Below are 14,619 nucleotides of genomic sequence, written 5' to 3'. Positions count from 1 at the left end.
AGGCCTGCCTCTGGTTCTGCTCACCTGACCAGGCCCTGAACTATTCCTTGTTGTTTGTGTAAAGCTTCAGAAGTGGCCAGGCGGTGGTTGTACATGCCTTTAATCCCATCACTTGAGAGCAGAACGAGATGGATCTCTGTGAGTTCGAGGCCAGCCTGGGCTACAGAGCAAGATCCAGGACAGGCACCAAAACAACACAGAGAAAGAAACCCTGTCTCGAAAAACCAAAAATAAAAAAAGCTTCAGAAGCACCCTTCTTGAGGCTTACATTGTGCCCCGTGGGAGGACCTGCTCCCACCCATTCATTTATATTCTGATTCAGAATGGACTGGATAAATCGGGGTTCTCCTCCGTTGTTCTTCATCATCAAGACATCACTGGATACATGCTCACCCGCCTTGTCAGCTAGCATCCCTAGTGAGGGCTCAGAGGCCAGGAGCCACATTCATGATCATCTCCTCCCATCTACACACTTGAAGTCTGAGTTTTTTCTGCACCAGGTTTTCTGGCGCTCTGTTGTCTACCTGCCAGCCCAACCTATTCAGTTAGGAAGGATAGGCTTGGTTCTTCCCTTTTCTCTTTTCAAACATAGATTACTTTTCCTTTGTGGCTGTCCAAGCAAAGCTGAGCATATGGGTTGCAGGAACCAGAGCTCACAGATCACCATCTCTAAGAAAAGTGGGTCTAGGCCACTTGAATATAAATCATATATTCTTCAAAACCCATTTGTCAAGCCTCACAATAAGTACAAAAACATGACAGTTACCGACTCTTTCTATTCCGTTCCTGAGAATAAAAGCCACCCCCTACGGCTATCTGACTTTGTCAATACAGTGGCAGAGGAAAGCCCCACAGACCAAAGAAAATTCAGATGAGGCACTCATCTGGAGAGATGATTAGGCCAGGTCTGGTTCAGAGCTCCACCAACCCCAGCGTCCCTTGGCTAGAGGACCCTATCGCTCTCTATGTTGATGAAGGTAGGCCCAGTTCTCTCTTGTCTAGATCCCAGGCCTCTCCTAGAACAGAGCTGGACTTATTTCTATTAGACAATGTGGCTAAAGATTGGGGTGGGGTTCTGAAGAAGCCAGAGGGCTCTGCCTCCAAATAAACCCGGGACTGCTGCAAAGAGAAAACATTCCAGACTGTAGGACTCACTCTGCGTTTACTTCTGGTAGTGAGTAGGGTTTGAAGAGCCACCTCCTCCTCGGACGGCATGGACAGCTGTTGGAGATGATGCCGGGTAATGTCCTGGGCGGATGGGCTTGGCTATATTCCAGAAAAAGGAGAGAGAATGGTATCATCAGCAACTGGTTAGTCACAATGCTTATCAACACTGCATTGCTTATCTACACCCCTAGACCTTTCTGCCAACAGGAGGTCTGGCCTTTGAGAAGTACAGTTAGTAAATTCAGGGCACTCACATAATTCAGGGGACAGGGAGGAAACACTAATTTATCCGTCATCTTATTTTTAAGTGTGCAATAAATAAATAAATGGAAATCAGAAGCACAGGACTTGGGGTTTTATCTGTAGTAAAGCCATAGCTCCCTGGAGATTTCACAAGAATTCCACCTGTGATGAGTTTCCTAGGAAAGGGGGCCCCAATTTTCAGTAGACTCTCAAAGGGCTAGAATTCAATATATCACTAATCTATAGGATTTGAAGAATGGAAACACAAAGGTTCTAGCTCACAATATAGCTATAAAAACAATATCTGATGGGAAATAATGTTACATGGTACTAGAGAGGTTTCGATTAAAAACAACTCTGAAGAACACCTGTGTCCCTTCATTCTCCTGGCTTTGGCCTAGCATCTACAATGGAGCAGCAGCCATAAGCACCATTCCTATTCAAGCAAAATGCCCAACTCCATAGCCCTGGGGGCTCGAACTTCAGGCCACCGCTCAGCTCGCAACAACATCCCAGCTCAATGCTGCCAGCCTGGCCCTTTCCAGTTATTTCCAAATCAGTGCTTGCAAGAAGCTTTCCCTGAGGCAGACAGATGGTCTCCTTCAGGATCCTGCTGAGAAATATTCGTACATTACACTAGTTCCAAGAATGTGCCTCGGTTTACAGCCAAAAGCTACAGCACAGCTGGCTGGTGAGGCTTAGTGGGCAGTCAGTTCTGAAGAACACACTACCCACAGGTCCATTCAGGAGGACAGTGGTGCCCAGATGTCATCCTTTCCCAGGATAAACACGCAGGGTGCCAGGAATTCCGAGTCGCACAGGCTCTACCATATCCTTTCAGAGACATTCTAAAGAAGGGCCGCTGTAGCTCCCAACCTTGGGCCACACATACCGATCTGGGCCGAATGTGCCCTCCTGGCCATGTTCTTGGCTCGAACAGCCTCCTTGATGCGATCCACCTCCTGCTGGTAACGCCTGCGGTCCCTCATGGCGTTCTCCTTGGCCTCTTTCAGCGCACTCTCTAAGGCCTTGACACGCTCGGCAGTAGCACGCAGCCTCTTCTCCAGCTTGGGGAGTTCACAGCGCAAATCTGCGTTGTCGCGGACCAGCTGCAGGAAAGAGAAAGAAGGCAGTTTTGAGCAAGGCTGGCAGGAGGAAGACATGCAAGAAGAGAGACAACCTGGCTCAGCACCTCAACAATTACCTTACTAGGTTGTCTTTGATGACCCACGTAACCCTGATTCACTAGGAGCAGTAATGCAGGGGATGGAAAAAGGTAGAAGCCATATTCAGCCACAGGACATGTTTATTCTGGGACAGGACTTATTTTCTCTTTGAGTGTGTACTGGGGAGGGAAGGGACCATGAGGAATTTATTACTCGAAGATGTATGCACGAGCTGAGAAATAATTCAAAGTCTGGCACATTCCAGAGTTCTCTGCAGATCTTTTTGCAGAAACCCAGCTCTGCAACATATCCAGAGGCTCACAGGAGACAGGGATGGGCTAGTATTATTTGTTCCTTTTTAGCTAGGACCCATAATTAAGTAGTACTGGGCTGACACTAGGTGGATGGTATGCTCCAACCCTAGCGCTATCCTTTCCTGCCATCTGACTTGCTATAAGTGGTTGAACCACTCCAAGTTTTGGGAGTTGCATATACAAAATGAAAGGGTCACAGTGAGACAGTCACTTAGAAACAGTACCCACTAAAATGCACTGACTCTTCACTAGAGCTTTGTGGCAGTTAACCACCATTGTCAAAATGACCCAATTTGGAATCACATACAAGAAGAGATATGTTCTCTAAGGATGTTTTCAGAGAGGTTTCACTGAGGGAAGACCTATCATGAGTGTGGATAGAACCATCCCTTAGACTGGAGTCCCGGGGTAAAGAAAAAGGGAAAATGAGAAAGCCTGATGAGCATTAGTATTCATCTTTTCTACTTCCTGAAATACCCAAATGTGAGCAAACTCTGCCTGCACAGGCACAAGCCAATTCTCCCACTGTGCTGCTCCTGTCCTAAGAGACTGCACCCTTAAGCCACAGAATAAAGCCATCTTCCCTTGACCTGTGTTTGCAGGGTTTTAGCCACAGAAATGAAAACAATAACAAATCCAGAGAGCCAGAGTGGGAAGGCACCACTGGAGGAAGTTTACAGGGGGGTGTGGAAGAGCCCTGCGGTGGACCTGCAGGTGCCATGGGCAGAGCTTTGTGGACTAGTCTGGTGGGAGTTTGGACACTGAAGGCTGGGTTCATGAAGTGACATGAGTAATACGGACCCTGTTGTGAACCAACCTAAAAACCAGTCAAGTTATATTCTGGCAAAAAGGAAAAAAAAAAAAATCTAACCATATTCTATCTCTGCCCTGAAAATCTGAGCAGGGCTAAATTCAAAAGCAATGGACTAATTGATTTGAGGCAGAAATATCAAGACAGTCTAATAATCAGGCTGTGTCATGGTTATTGTTTACTATTCTTAGATTTGTGGTGAAAAGGAGCAGAAAGATATATAAAGAATATGAAATTTGACAAGGAAATGAGTCTGGGTGTGTTTAAGGTTGGTGTGGGTAGGCTGACTATAACTGTTAAAGAGATTAAAGCCATTAAGGGAGAAACTTCAAACATTGCAATTGGGACAGTAGCAAAGTTGCCTGTACGACAATATCCTCGCCACACCCCTGAACTCCAGAGTCTAACAATACAAACATGGTTGAAAGTCTTTCCTTTGAAAAGACTGTACTTGAACTAAGACAGCTTCTAGGGCAGACTGCTCACGTAAGGACACCCAGGGAAGTGTGTTTCCAGGCTGAGCCTGGAAGACACACAAAGATCTCTGCAGCTGTGGTCCCACGGGTCAAGGCTACATTTTGAGTGAATCACAGAACATTGCACCATGCACATGATGCTGACTCTGAAGGCATGTAACATCCAAAAGTGAGGGGAGGTGTCCCAGAAGCTTGCAGCAGTGTTCCAAAAAGCCCCCACAGTCAGGCAACCAACATGTATGGAAGAAAGATTGCCTGCAAGGAGTTGAGGAGTAGGCTGTGCATGAAGCTGTGAAGGGGAAGCCAAAGCTGCCATGGAGACACCAGAATACTGGAAATCTATAGATGTGCAGGTACTGAGGAGAGCCAGCCCAAGAGAGAGAGAGAGGCCACCGGCAGCCATGGCAACAGAGCCTGAGGCATGGGGCTATGGATCACAGATGATGCCATCACAAACAGAGATGCGGAGCTGCAGGGTTTGGTGTTTGCCTGCTGCATTTGTAACTTGGTTTGGTCCAATCTTTTTATGATTTTCCAGTGTTTCTTCCTTTTGGAAATGTTTGGTTTTGGTTTCCCCCTATAGGTGCTCACAGTTAAAATGTTACCATTAGTCTCTGGGCAGACTCTGAACTTGGGCTTTCGAAAAAATGTTGGTGTTGGTAAGACTTAGGGACTCCTGGAGATGGGCTAAAGGCATTTTGCATCATAAGATGGCTATGAATCAGTGCTAGAGAGATGGCTCAGTGGTTAAGATCACTGACTACTCTTTCAGAGGACCTGGGTTCACACAGCAGCTCACAACTGTCTATAACTCCAAAATATGACACCCTCACACAGAAATACATGCAGGCAAAACATCAATGCACATAAAATAAAAACACATTTAAAAAAATAGCTATGAATTGTTTTTGTTTTGTTTTGTTTTGTTTTGATACAGCATTATTCTGTGTAACAGCCCTGGCCATTCTAGAACTCTCTTTGTAGATCAAGCTGGCCTCAAATTCACAGATATCCACCTGCCTCTGCCTCCTGAATGCTGAGATTAAAGGTAATGATGGGATTAAAGCTGATGGCTATGAATCTTCAAGGACTAACGTGTAATGTTTTGGTTTAACTGTGTCAAGGAGCTGGAGCGATGCTCAGTGGTTAAGAGCACTTATTTTTGCAGAAGACCAGTTCGATTCCCAGCACCCACATAGTGGCTCACTACTAACTGTAACTCCAGTTTCAGGGGATCTGGTAGCCTCTTCTGGCCTCCTTGGGCGCCAGGCATGTACATGGTTGCTACATGCAAGCAAAATACCCATACACATAAAATATAAAAGTAAATTAAAAAGTAAAGTAAAATTGACCTTTTGGGGTATTCAGTTGGCAGGGAGTAAACTAATGGTGCTTGTCAACTTGACTCTCTTTATGATTATAGCTCCAGGCATATCTTCGATAATTTTCAGAAAGGTTTAACTAAGGAGGGAAAATCCACCCTGAATGGTGGGTATCATTTCCCTATAAGATGCTGGACTGAGGGAAAAAAAATTAAGAGAGAGAGAGAGAGAGAGAGAGAGAGCGAGAGAGAGCGAGAGCGAGCCTGATGAACTGCAGCATTCCATGCTCCGTCTCTTGATCTGCCTAATTGTGAGAAAATTCCCCCCACTGTACCCATCCTGGCAGGAGGAAGACCTTCTAAAGAGAGACACTTGTGTCCCTTTCTTCAGTTACCAGATTATTAAGACAATGGTCCCCAAGGAATTGGAATTTTCCCAGAAATTTCATGGTAGGGAAAAAAAGGCTGAAGTCCTGGTGCCAGCTAGAGGAGGATCTTGTTTCTCAGGAAGAGATTTCATACAGCTTTAACCATTTGTAAGACATCCCAGAAGCTGAGGCAGAGACAATAATGTGTCGATGCTGGGCAGGAACACACCTTGACTAGGGCAGCTTAGTTAGACATGTCTGGTGCCCTTTATTTCAACCTAAACCTGGTATAAGCACTCCACAGATGAATTTGAGGTGGGGGTGGAGGTCACTGGACCTCCTTGCTTGTTCCTCTTCCCAGTGTGACCACACTGGTTAAATATGTCTGCCTTTCACCATAACTCATCATTGTAATTGGTATTATTGATGACACTGGCTGAGCTTAGCTTGTTAGGACTGCAAATGTCCAGATGTGTACCCTAAAAGCTCTAGTAATACCCCTCAACTGTTGACTAATCCTGCCTCCATGTATCTCTTGCCATGATGGACTGTACTTTCAAACTGCAATACAAATCTGTTGTCCCTAAAGTAGCTTCTTGTCAGGTAATTTAGTCACAAGAAGGAGAAAAGAAAGTGCTAGAGGTCCATGATGAGGCAGGATGAGTCTGGCATGATTTTAGTTCTTTCCTTTGGATCAGAAACCTGCTGGCCGCCCCCCTCCCCCACCTAGAGAGAAGTCATTGCCCTTAATCTTTTCTCTTGAATTACCTTAGGTTCCAGGAACAGCAGGGCCAATCCACAAATACCTTTATGGCAAGGGACTGACATTGTCCCCAAGCAGCAGGCAAGTTCGCAGGATCTACCACCCCAAGATGAGAACAGCCATCGTGAAGGGGTGGCTGCAGCCCTGCAGACCGCCTTGCATGAGACCCGCACAGCCCAGCTTGATGGCACTGCAGGGGCCCAAGGTTTTGCACTTTAATCTGCAGTTACAACCGCTGGAATCCAGATGGATCAGAGAAAGGATCAAAAAATCAGAAAAAGGTATTAGAGCAAGCTGCCGCTCTTCTGACCTATTTTGCTTATGCCAGCAGCAGCTCCATGCCTGGAAGACTTGGCTTTTAATAAATGTTCCTTGAATTCATGAATAAAATAATGAGTCGCAGAGGCAGATTTCAAGATGCCTGTCTTTGCATCTGCATTTCTCATTATCAATTTGCTTGAATGATTTCACTATGTTGATCTGTCATCATCTCTCTGGGGAAAATGTCATCACCAGCCCTATGGAAACAAACCTAACAAGTCAAAGAGAGGTGGCATGCCCTCAGCCATTTGGCTCAAAGAGGTAGACCATTTGTAACCCACGGCAAACCCCAAAGAAGGGTAGAGTCACAGACACGCTGACATTTACCGAAAGCAAGGGAGGCAAATGGTCTGCCTAAGTCACTGGTATACTGGACACGCTTATCCCCCTCTGTCACTCTGAGCAGATGTCAGAACAATGGTCCCATGGGACACCCAAGATGGCCAAGGAGGGATGAGAACAACAGAGCTCAGAGATTGCTGATTCCAGTCTCTGGGTTCCCACCCGTCTTAGTCAGTGTTCTATTGCATGAAGAGACACCATGACCACTGCAACCCGTATCAAAGAAAGCATTTAACTGGGGCTTGCTTACAGCTTCAGATGTTAGTCCATTATGATCACTGATGGGAGCATGGCAACACGCAGGCAGACATGGTAGTGGAGAAGTATCTGAGATTTCTACATCCTGATCTACAGGCAGCAGAAAGAAAGCCTAGGCCTAGCATGGGCTTTTGAAACCTCAAAGCCGACCTCCAGTGACACATTTGCTCAAACAATGCCATGCCTCCAATCCTTCTAATCCTTTCAAATAGTACCCCTCACAGGTGACTAGGCATTCAAATACATGAGCTTATGGGGGCCATCCTCATTCAAACCTCCATGCCATCTGTGGGACAAAGTAATGTCTCCTTGGCAATAAAATAAGAGATCTGAAACAGCTTCATCAGCACATGCACTCTATGGAGACTTCTGTTCTACAGTGGTGCCTCAGCAGAAGCATGGGAGAGCACAAGGCCAGACAGTATCCAAGGGTAGAACAAAAGCAGGATGGAAGCCCAAGGCTCAACACTTTACTCACTCCAAGCCCTAGAGCATTCCCCTTTCACTATCTATAAACAGATTCCATATAACAGATCCCATCAAAGGAAGACTCGTGTGTGTGTGTGTGTGTGTGTGTGTGTGTGTGTGTGTGTGTGTGTGTATAGTCTCATCTTGTATGTGTGCGGACACTTGTGTTCTATGGCACACATGCAGAGGTCAGAGAACACCTTGCAGAAGTCATTTTTCTCCCTCTATTATATGGGTTATGAAGACCAGACTCAGATCATCAAGCATGGAAGCACACAATATCAAATGAGCCATCTTGTTAGCCAAAGGCAGATTTTCATATATAAAGGAAGGCTAAAGGCATGCACATTTTTTCTGTGTGATTTATTAATTCTTTTAGAATTTTTACAATGTATTTGTATCATATCTACCCCTCTCTCCTCACCCTAACTCCTCCTAGACCTACCATCTTGTTATTACCTTGAGACATAATCTTACTATGGTGCCCAGGCTGGTATTAAAACCTTAAGTGGAGGGCTGAAGAGATGGCTCACAGGTTAAGAGCACTGGCTGCTCTTCCAGAGGTCCAGAGTTCAATTCCCAGCACTCACATGGTGGCTCACAGCCATCTATCATGAGATCTGGTGCCCTCTTCTGGCATGCTGGCATAAAAGCAGGCAGAACACTGTATACATAATAAATAAATAAACCTTCAAAAATAAAATAAAAAATCAAGTGATACTCCCACCTCCCTGGTAGCCAGGCATCCAGATGCATGCCACCATTCCCAGTCGAGACTCAGGGATTTTCAAGGGCTCCAGCTCCTTGCAGCACACATGTTCTCTGACCATGCACAGATATCCAGTATCGGAACTGTTTTGCGTTACAAGCCAACCAGCCGAGGCCGTGCCCGGGCAGAGCAGAGGTTGGGGGCGGGGTACGGTGAGCTCACCCACCTGCTTGTGCACCTTGGTAAGCTGCTCCAAGTTATTCTCCAGGAAAGAGATCTTCTGCTTCTGGGCGGCACTACCCCCTCCATCGTCGCTGTCCAGCTCCACACTCTGCATCCACACGTGACAATTAGTGGCATGACCCGCTTCCCCACTCACCTGCCCACTGTTCAATATATATTAAAGCTCTTGAAAAGGGAAAATTCCCAATCCCACCAAAAGACAGTCTGAAAGTGAAAATAAAGAGAAGTTGTAAAAGGTGCCACTCCACGGACTTTTGGATAAATTGCCTTGGCTTGCACTACAGTGTTGTGAGGAGGAGTAACTCTTGAGAATGCTGGATAAGAATACCTTCAGATCTGCTTTTGTAACTGCACACATTTCTCTGTAATGAAATGTACTTCTCCCCGGCAGGTAAAGCGATTTTTCTTTTCAAAAGAAACACACTCACAACTTATTGAGAAGAACCAGTATGAAAATAAGACTCAAGTTTAGCTTAGCCATCAGGACTAGACGAGAGATCACCAAGCCTGTCATCCAGTCTCATTGTTGCCACTGGGAATCCTAATGGCTTCTGCTTGTCTCTTAGACAGCCAAAGCTCTGCAGTTCCTCCGTGAGTCAGTCTCGGCCCTGTCACTGCACAGGTGCTGGGAAAATCCTTTGGATTTATCAGATCTTGAAATTGGCAATAACACCGTACTCTTGACAAGCAAGGTAGCACAGATAAGTTAAAACACATGAGCAAACACAACCTAAGTTCAAAAAGAGCCAAACATGTCTGTCTGATGATACAATGGAAGGAACCATCCTTCTCCGGAAGGGAAATGGTTTCCACCATCAATTCAGCCCACAACATAAGCTCTCAAACATGAATATACACCAGGATCCCCAGGACATTTCCTAAAACTCAGATCACTGAGCCCACCCCCATCTCTGATTCCTCAGATCTGGGGGTGGGTCATGTATTTAAACAAATTCCCAGGTGATGCCAATGTAGCTGCCAGAGGCCGAAAATGTGAAAGTAAGTCATCCTTAGGAAGTTTTATTAAATGAAACCAAAGGATTCTGGTGTCCTTCTCTTGACCCTTTCTCTAGTCAGCAGTCCACGTCACCCAAGGGACAGAAGTCTTCTTTGTCATAAGTTCTCATCAGGTTCCCCTCCTGTCAAGTCTGTCCATTACATCTACAATGACCTCATCTTCCTATCTGGTGTAGGCCCCAAGGTAACATGCACTTCGTAGACTGTGGTCACTGCCATTCAGGCTCTGAAAATCTCCCATGAGTCTCTGCCTTCAATATTTGCATTACCAAGATTCCACCCTGTAGAGCCATGCTGCCACAGGTGCATGCCAACTGCATACTGTTTTCTGTTGGGCACACACACCACGGCTCAGCAACCCACTTAACTCAGCCCTAGTAGATACCATCCAAAGCCGGCTGAATCTTCTCTCATCTCCCCCAGCTCCACATTCTTTTTCCTCCTCCACTGAGGACACCAGCCATCAGATATGGCCTCTTTCTACTGTCCTGGTTTCCTGCAAATGCATCCGGCTTGACTCTCTCTGACCTCTGGAAAACCCCGTGCCTTCTCTTTACCAAGTAGCGGCATCCATTTGTGCTGTTAATTCCCCCTCTTAGACCTGCTCCTGTCAACTGCTCCCTATTCACCATGTTTGGCTTTTTCTCCTTTGCTCCTTCACACACACCCACGCGTACGAGTACATATACATGTACGCATGCTCAAACATGCATATGCCTTTACTAAACATTTGCACATGCTTCTTTTGATACTGTCCTTCAATCTTTTCATGGCTCTTCCATGACTCACTCCCAGCTCCTTGTCCATTACGCTCTGGCCTCACGTCTTCCCAATTAAATTTTGGAGCTGACTTGATGAGTCACCAATATGGAGACTCCCTAAGATCCCCGGGATTCTGAGAGCTTGCAGACTTACATCTCTTTTCCACACTGCAAACACACCCAAGCCTAGATCTGCACCTGCAACACAGGGATGTAGAACCTACTCCACAGAGGCTGGGATGAACAAGCACAATACCAAAGTGCCTCACCAACTGCCTAGACAAACGTGAGGCTCCGGCCATCTCACTTCTGTAGATGAAGGGACCATGCTGTCCTCTTCTGACAAGAATGCTGGGACTTTTCTGGCCCAAAACAAGTGACTTTCATACAGCATGGGCCAGACAAATATATGTCGTTTTAAATAAAGGCCAGCCAGGGACAGCATTGTAAGTTCCTCTTACTAAGAAGGAAAATCAGATGGCAAAATAGTCCCAAGTAATTTCAGCCCCAAGCACATTCTTTTAATAATGTTCCCTGGCACGAGGTAATTAATGTATAAGCACAACCAGCCTTAATTTGAGCAAGTGATATTTCAACTGGAGATGATACCTCATCTCTGACTTCTTTCTTCAACCTGTTCAGAAATGACAGCGCTCACCTTTTTCACCCGGGTGGTCAAATCCTGGACGAAGAGCTTGCGCAGGTTATGAAGGGTCTGGAGCTCTCTAGACTGGAAGAGATTTTTTTGACATGCAGCATCTGTCAGGTGATGGACTGAACTGGTGTTGCATTTGCTCTGGAAGTCATTAGCTCCCCTGATATCACCACTGCACTGCTGGAGCTGCCACTGATATTGCTGGTGCCATGGTACAGCCTGTGCCTTGCCCGCTTTGCAACCCACACTGCTATCAGGAGTACATGCATGGTGCAGGATCCTGGAGACTCCAACTACAGGCTGCAAGCCAGAATGTAGCCAGCCAGCTCTTTTCCTCTACTCTCAAAAGGGCTGAACAAAAATTCATAGGAAGCTACCTGCCATGGGGGGAGGGGGGGTCTGCTTTTGTTTTTGTTTACTTCCCACATAAATATTACACATTATACCAACAAGCTAAATTAAAAGGTAACCATGACTCCTCTCACCCAAACTGGCTGGCACTTCCCATGATTCTGCACCCACTACTGGCATTCCCCATGATTTTGCGCCCACTACTGGCATTCCCCATGATTCTGCACCCACTACTGGCATTCCCCATGATTCTGCGCCCACTACTGGCATTTTCCCATGATTCTGCTCCCACTACTGGCATTTCCCATGATTCTGCGCCCACTACTGGCATTTCCCATGATTCTGCGCCCACTACTGGCATTTCCCATGATTCTGCGCCCACTACTGGCCCAATCCACAAGTATGTTTGCCCCACATCAGCAGCTCACAGATGAGGCCATTCTCAGACTCTCCATCTGGTGGCCCTGGGCAAATCACCTGAACTTCCTGTGTTTTCTCACATTTCAGGTGAAGATAGAGAATTTGACTCCATGGTGTCAAGACTAAATGAGATGATCTGGAAACCCCTTAGGAAGGTTTAAGTGGTTAATAAGACAGCTACTATGAGTTCATAGCCCGAGAGCTGGCAATTTCCTCCTTCATTTTGGATTATTTTCTATGAATGAATACCTAAGAGTATAAGTGATGAGGCAAGGGCCTGAACCAAACCTAGTAACCTTTGGTAATAAAACCAGAAAATGAAAACAACATTTCCTTTAGTCTACATACAGTTTATATACACACACACACACACACACACACACACACACACACACACACACACACACTGGGGTCTTAATTTCTGTAGCTCTAGTTGGCCTTGAATTCATTAAATAGACCAGGATGGCCTCAAACTCATAGAGGTTTTTCTGCTTCTGCTCTCACATGCTCAGATTAATGTGCACCACTGCCTTATCTATCCTTTTCAAGGTTTGTGTGTGTCTGTGTGTGTCTGTGTGTGTGTGTGTGTGTGTGTGTGTGTGTGTGTGTGTGTGTGTGTGTGTGTGCATATGCGCAAGTGTGTACACGTGTACATGAATGAAGTGCTGGAAGATTTGAGGAGAGGGCATTGGGTCCTCTGGAGCGGAAATTATAGGTGGTTATGAGCTGCCCTACATGGCTGCTGGGAACTGAACTCGGATCCTCTACAAAAGCACTAAGTGCTCTTTGCTGTGGATATCGCTCTGTGTAAATAAAGTTCTGATTGGCCAGTGGCCAGGCAGGAAGTATAGGCGAGACAAGAGAGAAGAGAATGCTGGGAAGTAGAAGGCTGGGGAAAGACACCACCAGCCGCCGCCATGACAAGATGTAAGGCACCGGTAAGCCATGAGCCATGTGACAAAGTATAGATAAATAGAAATAGATTAATTTAAGATAGAAAAAGTAGATAACAAGAAGCCTGCCACAGCCATACAATTTGTAAGCAATATAAGTTTTTGTGTGCTTTCTTGGTTGGGTCTGAGTGACTGTGGGACTGGCAGTAAGAGAGATTTGTCCTGACTGGGCCAGGCAGGAAAACTTTAACTACAAATGGCGCCCAACTTGTTGGCAAGAGTTTCCACCTAAAACCTAAGAAAAAAATATTCTAAAACGGAGCTAAAAACAGCTTCCTAGTTGTCTCTCTCAAGTTAGCGGCAGCCTGCTGGTTTGAGCTACTGTGGCGGGTTCCTGGCCTATGCGTCTGACCTGCAGTGTGGAGGGAATGAGGAGTCTACAAGCAGCACTTTACTCTGCTGCGTGGTAGATTTAGCCTTTGCTAATTAAAAAAAAAAAAAAAAAAAGTTTCTGGGCTATGCACTGCTTTGATAGAACTGCTTCTGATAGTTGATGATACACATGGCTCCAGACCCAGAGCTGGAGGTAAACAGTACCACCGCCACTTTGGAAAGCTGAAGTGGGTGGAGCAGCGTTTCAGTCTTACAAAGATGGATATTACACAGAGAATCTGGTTTGTCTTGTCTTTGGGATTTTTAACTGCAGAAAAAGATTTGATTGTAAAAGCTGTTGAGTTAAACAAATATGTAAATTTTAAAGGTACCTTGACTTCGAAATTTGGATATAAGGATATGTTGCTTTGGAAAAGAGTCTCTGCTTTTGTTTCCACAGAAAGCCAGAGGCTGTGGATTTGTTCCAGATTAAGATACATCAGGTTTGATCAGCCAAGACCACCTGAAAGGGCTCCGATGACACCATGGCCCAGATGATCCAACATCCAGAATGGTTTCAAGGCAACTGGCTCAGAGGTTCACCCTCACGGACTACTCCATAATCCTAAAATTTTCTTTAGGCCCCCATAACATACAGCGCCCCCCTCCAGCAAGAAGTAGTAAGAGAAACTACGCCCAAATTCCCAGCTGGCTTTGGAGATGAAATTGGCTCACTCCTTCTCTAAACCCAGGCATATTGTTAAAAGAAAAGGTTAAGAGATTCTTGTGTCCCAAATCAGAAGAGCCCTCTGGTGTGGGACAGAAAAAAAACAATATTTTTATTTAAACCAGGTTGATTATAAATGTGATCTCTTTCTAAAGAAGAAAAGGGGATATGATATAGATATAATAGTCTGAAAGGGTAGATTAAGGAACTTATTTCTAAAGAGCAACAACTTGTTTAAAATGTTTTACATTGGTATAGATTTTAGTCTATTGATATAAACTTAAAGTTAATTTTGTTGTACTGTGTGTATATTTCTTCTCTTGTTTAAAGTATTATGTTTGTACAGCTCATTTAAAATTATAATGGATAATTAAAAATAGATTAATAATTAGTCATCTACAATAATCATACTTGTAGCCATGTTAGGTAAGTCTTCTAGATATACAGAGAGAT

The 14,619-nt window shown here is 45.3% G+C and overlaps 1 protein-coding gene across 1 annotated transcript in view; it reads right to left on the bottom strand.

Moving 5' to 3' along the window:
* The window catches only part of Kif5c (kinesin family member 5C), a 157,774-nt gene that overhangs the window by 13,717 nt on the left and 129,438 nt on the right, over positions 1–14,619 (bottom strand). Inside the window, exons 22-25 of the mRNA XM_036183832.1 lie at positions 11,407–11,478; positions 8,954–9,058; positions 2,303–2,519; positions 1,156–1,266 (exon numbers count right to left, since the gene is read on the bottom strand). Of these exons, the coding sequence (XP_036039725.1) occupies positions 1,163–1,266; positions 2,303–2,519; positions 8,954–9,058; positions 11,407–11,478 (498 nt within the window). The 3' untranslated portion in view covers positions 1,156–1,162. The remainder of the gene's footprint in view (positions 1–1,155; positions 1,267–2,302; positions 2,520–8,953; positions 9,059–11,406; positions 11,479–14,619) is intronic.

The sequence above is a fragment of the Onychomys torridus genome, chromosome 4 (genome assembly GCF_903995425.1).
Source record: "Onychomys torridus chromosome 4, mOncTor1.1, whole genome shotgun sequence".
Taxonomy (NCBI): Eukaryota; Metazoa; Chordata; class Mammalia; order Rodentia; family Cricetidae; genus Onychomys; species Onychomys torridus.
The sequence above is the reverse complement of the archived record's forward strand: the minus strand, read 5'-3'. Positions and strand labels throughout refer to the sequence as shown.